Source organism: Haemaphysalis longicornis, unplaced genomic scaffold (genome assembly GCF_048455015.1).
Source record: "Haemaphysalis longicornis isolate Haplotype H1 unplaced genomic scaffold, Haemaphysalis longicornis Haplotype H1 scaffold_8, whole genome shotgun sequence".
Classification (NCBI taxonomy): Eukaryota; Metazoa; Arthropoda; class Arachnida; order Ixodida; family Ixodidae; genus Haemaphysalis; species Haemaphysalis longicornis.
This window is the reverse complement of record NW_027526445.1, coordinates 138,665,098-138,677,396: the sequence shown is the minus strand read 5'-3', so window position 1 is coordinate 138,677,396 and position 12,299 is coordinate 138,665,098. Positions and strand designations below refer to the sequence as shown.

General features: G+C 47.8%; 1 protein-coding gene across 2 annotated transcripts in view; it reads right to left on the bottom strand.

The window, feature by feature from the left end:
* The window catches only part of LOC144149940 (beta-1,4-glucuronyltransferase 1-like), a 279,455-nt gene that overhangs the window by 43,168 nt on the left and 223,988 nt on the right, over window positions 1-12,299 (bottom strand). Inside the window, exon 7 of one of the 2 annotated variants that reach the window (XM_077681684.1) lies at window positions 2,556-2,849. In XM_077681684.1, the coding sequence (XP_077537810.1) occupies window positions 2,655-2,849 (195 nt within the window). In that variant the 3' untranslated portion in view covers window positions 2,556-2,654. Of the gene's footprint in view, window positions 1-2,555; window positions 2,850-12,299 lie in introns of those variants that run through there. The other variant, XM_077681685.1, reaches the window with a different exon arrangement.

Genomic DNA, 12,299 nt, shown 5'->3' with positions numbered 1-12,299 from the left:
TACATGGCTGGCGTTCCACCAACACGGAAATTTGGGTGAGCTCGTACGCATTCATTTCGGAAAAACGAGATGAGATAAAAACATTTACATGCATTTTTTATGTACGAAAACAGGATATCTCAAGGCTATTCGTGTCCTTGAAGTGCCAGGTGTTGGATGACAAAGGTACCGATGTTAGGTGGCCTTAGCACGCGGTCCCCGCCAGCGCCTTACGCTTTTTAAAACATGACTTAGACTTAGAGCTTGTACGTCTCATCCTTCGGACATGCATCTTCAGTAGATTAGTTTACCGTCGCCACCATCTTCAAGATCAGTGAAGTAAAAACGAAGGCGTCGGCGTATGTACGCGTCTTCCTTAAGGGACGACCACGGTCAACGCTACAGGGAAATAAAATTTGCTTATACCTTTCGCATGAATTTTGGGCCACATACGTATCGTGTACTAAAAAGCTCCTCTGGTAATCCGCCTTCACAAAGTGGAATGGGTCCTGATTTCTGACCTTCAAGGGGTCATGCAGACAAAACCCAAGTTTTGTTCATTCGAAAGACTACCTGATTAGAATCTTACTGACACCAATTTGAACTCACACTTTGCTCAAATAAGCTATGTAATTCGAATAAAAGCGAATGGCCATGCCACCCACTAGCACATTTCCCGCAACAGAACCTATGATGTCCTATGTGCCCAGCTGTGCGATTGGCTGAGGCCGGCAAAGGCAAACGCAAATTAGAGAGAGCTTACAAGCTTGCCGAACGAGTTATTTGCGCTTAATTGTACTGCATATTCATTTTACAGCCATCAGAATGGTGGAGCGAACAATGAAAGTTTAGAAAACACACGAAAACATAGCAGTACCGATGCGAACTGCTGTTGGTACTGGGCGCACTATGTTTGTTTTAGCTGCACAGCGATCCGCAGCTTTGGAGTTTTCTTACACGAAACTGGCCGGTTGGAGAAAGCGAGGTTGTCTGACGTGACCCTGTTTGTCAAGCATACCCTATGTTTCACAAAACGATTACTTTCTACCGCAACAAAAACAATCCAGGATCAAATACGGTCAAAAAAATTAAAGCCTGGATTGTTTTCCTTACGGTAGAAAGTAATCGTTTTGTGAAACATAGGGTATGCTTGACAAACAGGGTCACGTCAGACAACCTCGCTTTCTCCAACCGGCCAGTTTCGTGTAAGAAAACTCCAAAGCGGCGGACTGCTGTGCAGCTAAAACAAACATAGTGCGCCCAGTACCAACAGCAGTTCGCATCGGTACTCCTGTGTTTGCGTGTGTTTCTCAACTTTCACTGTTTGCCCCACCATTATGATGGCTGTAAAATGAATATGCAGTACATTTAGGCGCAAATAACTCGTTCGGCAAGCTTACAAGCCCTGCCTAATTTGCGTTTCCTTTTTTCCGGCCTCAGCCAATCGCACAGCTGGGCATATGGCATCATTCAGAAATTCTGTTGCGGGAAATGAGCTAGTGGGTGGCATCGCCATTCCCTTTTATCCTAATTACATAACTTATTTGAGCGAAGCGTGCGTTGAAAGTGGTGTCAGTATGATTCTAACAGGGCAATCTTTCGAATGAATCAAACGTATTCTCTCTTAATGGCCCCTTTAAGCGGAATTCACACGTCGGAGAAAACCCATCTCTAAAATAAAAAATAAAATAAACAATAAAAGTCTCTCTCTCTCTCTCTCTCTCTCTCTCTCTCTCTCTCTCTCTCTCTCTCTCTCTCTCTCTCTCTCTCTCTCTCTCTCTCTCTCTCTCTCTCACACCGAGCGTATGTTTCGCACTGGCCGGATTTCAGGAGTTGTATGACAGCTGCATCTGTGTGTCATACACTATTCATACACGGTTGTTGCATCCCCACAGTTAGCAACAGTAAAGCGGTAAAAATATTTCGACGCTTGGCGTGACTGTCCAAAAATAATGAATAAATTTTTAAAACTGGAGTTCTAAACTGAGTTGGCTAATTAGTGCGAGATATTAGAAGCAATGTGTTTCCAGCTGCACCGACGGGGACTATATATAGACCTGTTCAGCTTATTCGTCCCAGGAGAATGTCATTTTACAACCGATGTAATCGGCAGATTCGACAGTAAGGTCGACGTGCGCATGCGCAGCACAGTTCAGGACATGCCAGGAAGGTATTATATTATGGCTCAAACAATGACAAGCACTACACAGCAGAAGTGGTCATAAATTGTCATCATCATCATCAGCCGGTCTAAGCCAACTAAAGGGCAAAGGCCTCTCCCATCGATCTCCAATCATCCCCGTCCTGTGCTAACTGCGACCAATTTATTCCCGCAAACATCTTGACCTCATCTGCCCACATAACTTTCTGCCGCCCCCGGCTGCACTTGCCTTCTCTAGGGATCCACTCCGATGGGGTTCCACTCCATAGGAAACCTAGGGATCCCCTCTAGGGATCCCCTCTAGGGATCTGCTCGTGAACAGCGAATACTAGTTGCTTTCTTCTCCGATGCGTCATTTCAAACTCTCCTTCGATTTTGGAGAAACCGGAAAGTATGACCGATAACCCCCTCTCACCTAAATGACTGCGGGAGGCCCGCACGAAGCGATGCCGAAGAGGAGGAGACGTGGTGACGAGCAGCTCTTCCTCTGCGGGGCGAACTGCAGAGAGGAGACTCAGTAGCATCGCCTGGACGAGTCCGGGTACTTCTCCTTGAGCTCGAGCTTGAACTGGCGGAAGAGCACGCGGTTCCGCTCCTGGTCGGCGTCCTTGTGGCGGTGGAACGAGGCGGCCGTCTTGAGGCCCTGGTGCACCACGAAGGCGTTGTCCAGAACGGAGAACTTGTAGCCGGACACGTGCATCTCGCACACCTGCGCAGAACGGGAAAGGGGGGAAATGGCTCAGGTTTAACACTCCTAAACATAGTTATCATCATCATGATCATTTATTCAATCCTTAAAGGCCTCATTGGGGTATTACATGGGGGGGGGCTATAAATGTTGTAGTACACAGTGGCACAAGACGAAATACGACTCCATAGACGTACAGGGCAATAGAAAATTTGTACAACAAAACTAAAAAAAAACAGAGAAGGCAGCAGGTCGCAAGTCGTGGAGATGACTTGAAATTAAAGGCTGAGGTGAGTTAACAATAATAATTGACGTGCTATATTAATTGTTAACAATAATAATTGACCCAGTGATGACGTAAGCTCTGACGTACAAGTGTTCTCCTAGTTGAGGGAGACGGCGTGAAGACCACCAGCTCCACAGTTTCCTTAGTATTCGCATTTCAATTGCAACGGTGGCCGAATTTCCTTGCGCTGAAGGGCACGCATAATAAGCCCGGCAGCCTCATCATCGGTGGCGAGACTGGGGTTACAAGCGCCGGCTAAACAGCCGTAGAACCCTCACCTAATCACGTGGTTCGTTTGCACTGAGGTGCACGCACGGACGGCCTAGCCTGCGCTGCATCAATGGAGCGCAGGCGAGCGTAAAATAGCGGCTCACCTGCGCTCGATTGCTCAGCGCAGGCTAAGCCGTCTAGGCTAGGCTAGCAGCCAAGCAGGCTAGGCCAGGACGAGCAGCGATTTCACGCTCACTTCGTCGCGCGATACGACAGCTGCAATGCTTCGAGCAAGCGAAACGAAAAGATAGGCGACGCTTGCCCGGCCGCGGCGCTTGTAACCGCGGAATGAATGACCTCGAAAGATGTAGCATAGTAGAGCTTTCGCTCTAAAAAAATCAAAGGGGTCGGAGATTAAACATTAGTCCCTTTCACGTTGTTCCATGAGCGTCACGACACTGCAGTACGATCTACGATTACCTCTACTAAATGCCGGCCACATGATGGACGACTTGTTTATTTATTATTCATTTATTAGTGCCTCAAAGGCCCCCGATGCTGTATTACTTGAGGGGTGGGCAAACACATCAGCAGCATGGCAACAAATTCAAAGAAGACGATTAACCAAGGTAAGCATTCTCAACGGCACTCTTGAAGTTGACATTACTGGTAATAGTGGCAGTGTTGGCGGGAAGGTTGTTCCATTCATGCACAGTGAAGATAAAAAATGAACGTTGGAAAGTTGTGGTCAAGGTTCGTGAGAGATACACGGCATTACGGTAAGAATGTCGAGAGATCCGATGCGCTGGAACTGATCTGATCATTACGGGGGTAAGAGTAAAAGAATCGGTGATAAAGAACAAACTAATGCAATTCTGGTGAGAGGCAGAAGAATGGCACTCTGCTACGATTCTCGCGCTCTAACATACAATTTGTACGCATGGACTGACACGCACTGAGACGGCGAGAATTAACAGGTGTTCGCGAAAACCGTTCTGCCTAGAGGCGTTGCTTGCCTGTTCTAATAAGTATTCCGCAAATCTTGCCTTTCTTTTCTTTTCTAGAAGACAAATGCTTCGACTAATCAAATAGTTCTAATTCATTCATTCATTCATTCATTCATTCATTCATTCATTCATTCATTCATTCATTCACTCATTCATTCATTGAATAATAGCTAGGTGAGTTGAGTGATTCGATCAATCCACCGAACGATTTATTCATTCATTCATTTACTTATCTATTAATCGGAGCGACTAATGCGCAGTGGCGGGATTCAGCTGGCTTAAGTTTCACTCCCATTTTCTTTCCTTGTGAAAAGTACTGCACAGCACTTTTCCACGTCATACAGTAGCTCAGTGAGGCGGTAATTGAAATACACCCCGTTTAAACACTACTCATTCAGTAATGTCAGGAACGTTGTCGTCGAATCAAATATTCTTCCCAACAAAGCAAACATTTACATTTTTTCACTGTCCCCTTAACTGCGTATCCATTTCTTGAGCTCCAGACGGGACTTTCAAGGAACCGTAGTTGTAATTTCGAAGCACGAAGAAAGGCACTGACAGAATGAAAACGAGTATAGGCGCTTCTTTAAGAAACCGACATTCCGTTGTCGGGATTCTTGTACAAATGGCTTATGACACAAGCACTTCCTCGCGCTGCTATTAATACACGGCTGCTCCGTCATTCCGCCTATAAATGGCCAGCCGAACTAAAACTAAGGTCATGATTGGCTGCTTTGTTTCACGCATCAGGCGTTGACAGCGAAGCGAGAATTGATCCCAAAATGTCAACAAGGTGAGCCAACCTCGAAACCCACGAGCATTTTTAACACGAAAGTGTTTTATTCCCGGATACACGAAGATTTCACATGCGTCATATCCGTCACGGAAGTGACGCCAGTACAACGAAGCGAGCGGCCTGTAAAGGGTGCACCCCTGCACACAGGGTGTTCTTGCGGGGAAGCAACCTTTAGTATTAAAGAGTACGTTATACTTAGGGTTGTTTGTTTTCGGGTTTTATATTTAAACACGGAAGTGTTTTATGCCGGGATGCACCAAGATTTTGTTGACGTCATATCCGTCACGGAAGTGACGCCAGTACAACGAAGCGAGCGGCCAGTAAAGGGTGCAATCCTGCACACAGGTGTTCTTGCGGGGAAGCAACCTTTAGTACTAAAGAGTACGTTATACTTAGGGTTGATCGTTTTCGGGTTTTATATTTCAACACGGAAGTGTTTTATGCCGGGATGCACCAAGATTTCGTTGGCGTCATATCCGTCACGGAAATGACGCCAGTACACCTTTGCCAAAGCGACCCGCCAGCAAGACGTCGCTCGCCAAGTACGCCCACAAGGCACCCGCCGTACCACAAATCCCGCTCAGCTGCAGATTACGCTGCGCATTTCACTTTCGTGTTTTACCGATTCTTACGACAGGGGAATCGACCACAGATTTTTTTTGTTTCTTTCCACCAGGGCACATGCACAAATGTGAACTGCGGGCATTACATTCGGGCCCGACGTCTAACACCAGCCGCCAAGGAAGCGCCTTCGGAATGAAACTGGCGACGACGGCTTCGAAGATGACGTCGTGGGTGAAGCCTGGACGTAGCTTTTGAAAGGAGCCAAGAGTGCCATTAAACAGCTGTTACTTATGCGCAATTCTGTGCATTTTTGTACGCATGTATTTTCCGGAGGAAAATGTGACATGCACATGTAATGCAGCCAAACGGCTACAAAGGAAAGCTACACAGCTTTCTGAGAAACTTTTCCCTTAAAGAAAAATTCATCTTGGTCGGGATTGAAACCTGGGACCGCCCCATAACGGGGCAGTAGCTCTACAAACTGAGCTAACCGGGGGGCTAGCCGTTTGTAACGCGAGAGCGAATTGATCAACAAGGCGAAGTAAATGACGTGTTTTAAGGGGGACTCACCTGTTAACATTACTATAGGACTTAACACTTCATGGGCACATATACAAAAAGTTGCGCAGATACATAAAAACACTGAAAACGGCGTGGTGTGCTCATTTTAAAAATATGTCACTTCAGTACTGAAATAAAGAAATAAATCTCTCACTTTCTAGACAGCTAACACCACCTTGTGGGAACAGGATAAACCGAAATGAGTTTCATGTTTACTTTTTTTATTCCAGTAAAGAAATGACTTGTTTCTAAAAGAAGCAAACTAGGTCGTTAGGGACATTTTCATGTATCCGTATAACTTTATCGGCACACGATGCTTTCCCAGCCCGTGGGTCATGAATCAGTAAACCCCACAGGGACGTGATCAGGTGAGTCCCATTGAACGACCAGACTTATGAGCAATCCCTGCGGCGCGGTATATTTCTGTGGAGGAAAATTTGACGTCCACCTGAAATTCAGCCACACAGCTACAAGCGAAATCTATACCGCTTTTAGATGCGAAGAATATCATGCTCGGGGCTGTGTCCCTCCCTCCCTCGTTGTCGCTGTCCGCCGTCCGCACTCTACAGCGCATGCGCGCCTCTTAAGCCCCGTCAGCGTTCGGGCTGACGTCAGCGCAGTCCACTATAAAAAGAAATAGTTAGGCGGCGCCCGGTTTCGATCCCACGACTCTCTTGCCGCAACGGGAGGTACGTGGCGCTCTTCCCACTGCGCTACAAACCGAGACGGGAGCATGTGCGACGAACGCGCCTTGTGTCCTTCACTCATTCAAACTACAACGAAGCCACGCGAAGCTGAACGTCAACGGAAACGACGAAGTGAAAACTGATGGGAACTTCAGTCGAACCCATGGCTGCTTCGCATGTCACTCAGGGTTCCCCTACGGGAAGATAGTGTAATTTTTTTTTCGGTAACACTGCCGTTGAAAAATTCGTCCTGGTCCAGCATTCGAAGCAGGGACCAGCGCCTAAGCAAAACAGTCGCTCAACGATGCTTGGGAATGTCACCGAGCGCACGTTTATTGGATCCTCTATGTGACACCCTATGGGCCAGAACAACAGCGGGGAACCGAAAAGTTACGGTAAAGAGAGGAAGAGAGGAGGAGGAGGCGATAATGTAGGGAAGTACCACGTGGAAACTTCGTTGTGCCCCTCTTAGGGTACAGGGCCGGAAAGAAAAAAGAAGTACAACAGGAAGACAGTGTTCAAAACGACAACGGCGCTGAGGCGAGTTGTTAGCATCCGAGCAACGGCGAAAGTGAAAGGCGGGAGAAGGGCGTTATGTGCGACGCGGCTGCCACCGTACATGACTACACAAGGAGGCCTCTCCCCACACGCGCCACAGCTGGCTCCACCATCTCAGGAAACACACGGGCCGAGAAATAACGCGACCCGCGACACGGCCGTCCACGCGCTCTAGGCGTCCAATATCGAGCCAGAAGGGGCTGAGTACAGGCGAAAGGAATAAAACATTGCGTATGCAGGGAGACGTAGGAGATGCGGTGTGAGGCGTGGGCTGGGACGTGGAACACGCTGTCGATGTTCAAGCGTGAGGGAAAAAATACCGCAAGGAGCACAGCAGCACCGCGACGGAAAGAGAGAGAGAGATAAGTTTACATGACACTGCAATGACAAATTCAGAGTTTTGAAAACGCAGTGTCTAGAGTGCCGTCCGACGGAACTCTAGCTGATCGCTGCAGGCATGGCTAGAGTGCCGTCCGACGACATTAGAATAGTTAAGACTGGGCTAGCACCAGCCAAAGCGTCTGTCGTTGTAGTGTAGAGGTTACGTCTTAGCTTCTTGCACCCCAAGGACGGTGGTTCGAGACCAACTTTTCCCTCGGTATTTTTTTTTTTCATCTTTAAATTAAACTATTTTTAATGGATTAGGTTAGTTTTGGTGTTTTAAATTATTTCTTCGTGTGCATTAGGTCACGTTATGTTATGTTTAGGTTAGGTTGCCTAGATATACGTTATCTAGACCGATGTAGTGCCAGACGCAGCAATTTTGTTACAGAACGCATGTGGACGTCGATATAGTGGAGTGGTTATAATACCGTCGGACGGCACTCTAGACACGGCCTTTTGGAAAACATGCCATATGACAATGGTTGCCGTTGTGACCTACAGACGAAGAAAGTCACAACCAGAAAGTTCTGCTACCTGAGATCACAGCTTCTACATTCCACTAACGTTCACAAGACTTTCTAAGCTAAAAAACGCGAAAAATGGAGGAGTTCAAAGATAACTATTTTCGACGTTGCTTTCCTCTTTTCGTTACAATTACTGAGAGGGCTGCACAATTTCCCTTGTTAGCCGTAACGTGGTTTTCTTCTCGAGTAATTATCATACTAAAAGTTTTCCTGTAGCATTAAATGAATGTTTCTAACCGCACTTCTACTTCGAAGGCCGCAACCCTTTCTTTCAGCTCCTTATGCCATTTTGAGTCATCGAGCTGTTGGGTCTAGGGGTTCCGCACTCAGCCCTCATTCCAGAGGGTTCTGGTTCCAATTCTACCCAACGTAAAATTAAGCGAATTTCAAAGCAAAAGCTTTTTATACCCCTGCTACACTAGCGTCCGAATGTCATTTGAACGAAATGTCATTTGACTCAAATGCCAAGTTGTGCTGGTACACTAGGTTTTGAAATGCCATTCGGCTCAAACGACATTCGAGCCAAATGAGCACCGAGAGAGAGACATTTGGGATTTCCAATGCCATTTTTAGCACTCTCGCACGCAGCGCCTTCTATCGGCAATAAAAAAATATAATACTTCCGTACGTAAAACAAACAAAATATTTTTGTTTGTAGAACTGTGTTTACTGTTCCTTTACTTAAAATATTAAATCAACAGATTTAATTTTCATACTCTCAAAACCAGTGGGTCAGTCGCAAAAAAAAATAAAACTACGCAGGACAGCCACCAAATTAGAGTCGAAACTGGTGCCTCTTCTAATTTGATATCATTTTACTGCCTTAGGCTGCTCCTACATTTCATTGTTGTATTATTGTACGAAAATGGAACGGGGCCACAACAGCGCCACTACAGCACGGTGAGCAATTGTGAAAGCTTTCAAGTGCCATCGAAATTGTAGTGTAGCATGGCGGATTCTGAATGGCATTTGAAGCACCCCATTTTAGTCAAATGACATTTCGTTCAAATGACATTCGGACCCCAGTGTAGCCAGGGTATTAGTGGCACCGATGGCGTTCTGTCATAGAACTAATGCATTTCCCATTAGACCGGCTGGTCGACCAAAACGCTCTGGTAAGATCATTGGACGCACGGCGCATGCGTGAAACCGGGCTTCCATTCTGTCAAAACGGTTGCTTGAACATCGTAAAAAAGGAACGCTCTAGATAACACAATACACACATCGATCATGAAGGAGAAGTCCAATAGTATGCCTTAATCTAATAAACCGCGTAAAGCTAATAAACCAAACCGCGTAAATTTAGACCGTTCTCAGATAGTTTTGCATCTCGAAAAACAAACTGCGCGCAAATTAACGGGGACAAGAAGACGATGTTCTTGTCCCCGTTAATTTGCGCGCAGTTTCTTTTTCGAGATGCATCATTACCAACTCACCCAACTCTCAACCCTTTTACAGATGGTTTTGCTTAACGCGGAACAAATCGTCGCATGGGTTCGTTGTTGGTTTCCGATTTGGGTCTTTGAATGTTTGACGATCGATTGGAGGACGCACTTTCATCGAAGGTTGCACGCACTTTTAGCGCTTGCACTTCTCTCGGTCAAGCTTCATTAGGAAGGAATGGTAAATATTTTGCACCTAATTAGTCACCTCATTCATAACAGATTCCCTGAAAAAATGAAGCTTCGTTTATGCGAGATATGAGATTCTCTGAAAATGGTCTCGTTTTTTTTATCCTTAGTACAGTCGGCCAAAGTTTCTGCGTAATCGGAGCCAGGTGTTTGCTGACGTAGATAACCAATGCCTCCTCATTTAAAAAGAACGTGACGCTACAAGAGTTCCATTACGATGCAAACAACGCCTGTATGTAATGCGCCAGCGTTTCAGGCTCAGGGATTTTTTATCTACCGCACCGGAATACAGTGGACTTCCCTAGTTCAACCCCGACAGGTAATAGTTGCTGAAACAAAGAACCAATACAGAGTTACCGGAGGTGAAATTACCAACAGCTCACTGTAGACCAGCAGGAGCAAAGACACCTCTACGTAGCGTTTCCGAGTGGACTTCGAGTAGAGCTCTGAAAGGACAGTTGTGCTCAGCATCGTTCGAAGTCTCTTTAATATAATATTTAAAAGAGGAAAACTAAAGCCACCAAGTACTTGCGTTGCACAGCACTCGTTCCCCGACAATGACGACAAACTTACAGCAGCACCAACCCTACTACATGTCACGCGTGTAGTGCCGCGCAAACGTGAAAGTAGCAAACCAGAAGAGTTATTCGTGACGCGGCGACGAAATTGTTGGGAGCAAGAAGGTCGCGAAGAAGCAGAAGCGATAAACAAAACCGGCCATTCCGCCAACAAAGGCTGCCATACGTTCTCCACGTGCGAACGCAACGTCACCTCCCGGACAGCGCAAGGCCAGCTCGCCCATCGTCCCCCGTCGTACTTCCCCGTTTCTCCATTGCTGGAGATATAAACGACGTAGGCGTGAGCGGAGCCGTCCAATAACTAAGCTACACGGCAGCGATGAGGGCGATGACAACGAGGCAGCGCTCCCTACCCTCTTCGTATATAGGGGTCGCCGATCCGGTCGCTTTGTCCCGCGCGACCCCTGGAATCCCGCGCGCTCGTGTTGGGGGATAAAGGCCTTCCGGGCGCTGCATGTCCCTCGACGTCGCGTTTTTTTTTCTACGGTGGTCGCAGACTGCGCGGCTGGCGGGGAGCAGCGGACGCAAATGCATTATGCATTGCAGTTCTCGCGCTCCCGCCAGCTTCGTCGAGCACCATCGTCGTTGTCATCACCGCCTTACTCTGAGCGACAGCGGACGCTGCATGCGTCCGCTGCGCTTTAGGGAGTCCCGCGCGGTCCTGCGCTGTGACCAATGGGCGCAGACGGGAGGCCGCGTTAAGTGCAGAATAAACACGATGTAGGCCCGGGTCCAGTGCTCTTGCGCCAAGAGGCTGATCCCTTGTATCCCGAACCACCGGTGCTTTAAAACGACAGGGCTTTTAGGGTGTTCACTTGACAACGTCTCACCACAAAGCAAAAGAAATTACCAGGGTTGCGGCTTCGGCTTGCTGGTTCACGGTTGCAAAGAAAAGGAAACAGTGCCAACCCGTGTCATCCAGCTTCAGCAATGAAAATTCCTCCTTGACACGCACAATGCCAATGCACTGCGTCATTACAGCCGTACAAACTTCCATGGCTCTTCCATGGTTGGTGGCTATTCTATATTGCACGGATATATCTAACAAACGTTACTACAGCCCGCTGACACCTGTCACGCGCGTTACAATTAACTAAGAATGTAAGGTGGTGGATAAAGGGAGTCCGTCTACCGCAAAAGGCGCCCCGCTCACCCGCGTCCCTTTGCATCACAGCCTCTGCGCACCCGTCTTGCTATCACCGCGCGTATATTCTCATGGCCGAGGCGCGCTGATCTACAGAAAACCCAATTACTGCTTCTAAAGCGTGTAAACTATGCATTCACTGCAAGCGCTACGGGGAGGAGAGGGGTACCTGAGCTGAGAAATGTACCTGTAATCCTGGTAGAAAGAGACGGCGCGGCGCGGGAGCAGCCGCGGGGCAGAAAATTTTGGAGTGTGAGCCACCGGCGCTGCATTACATCCGTGGAGAGAAGGATAAGGCACGTCGGGCGAGGGAGACGGAGTTTGGCGTCGTGCGCGACACAACCGCTCCTGCAACCAGTCACGTGAACAATGCCGGCCGACAAGACGCAGCACCCGCCGGAGTGGCTCAGTGTCGAAGGTGTTGCGCTGCTGAGCAGGAGGACGCGGGTTCGATTCCCGGCCACGGCGGCCGCTTTTCTCATGGAGGCGAAAAGCAAAAACGCCCGGGTGTTCGAGATTTCGGCGCACGTTAGATGTCCCCA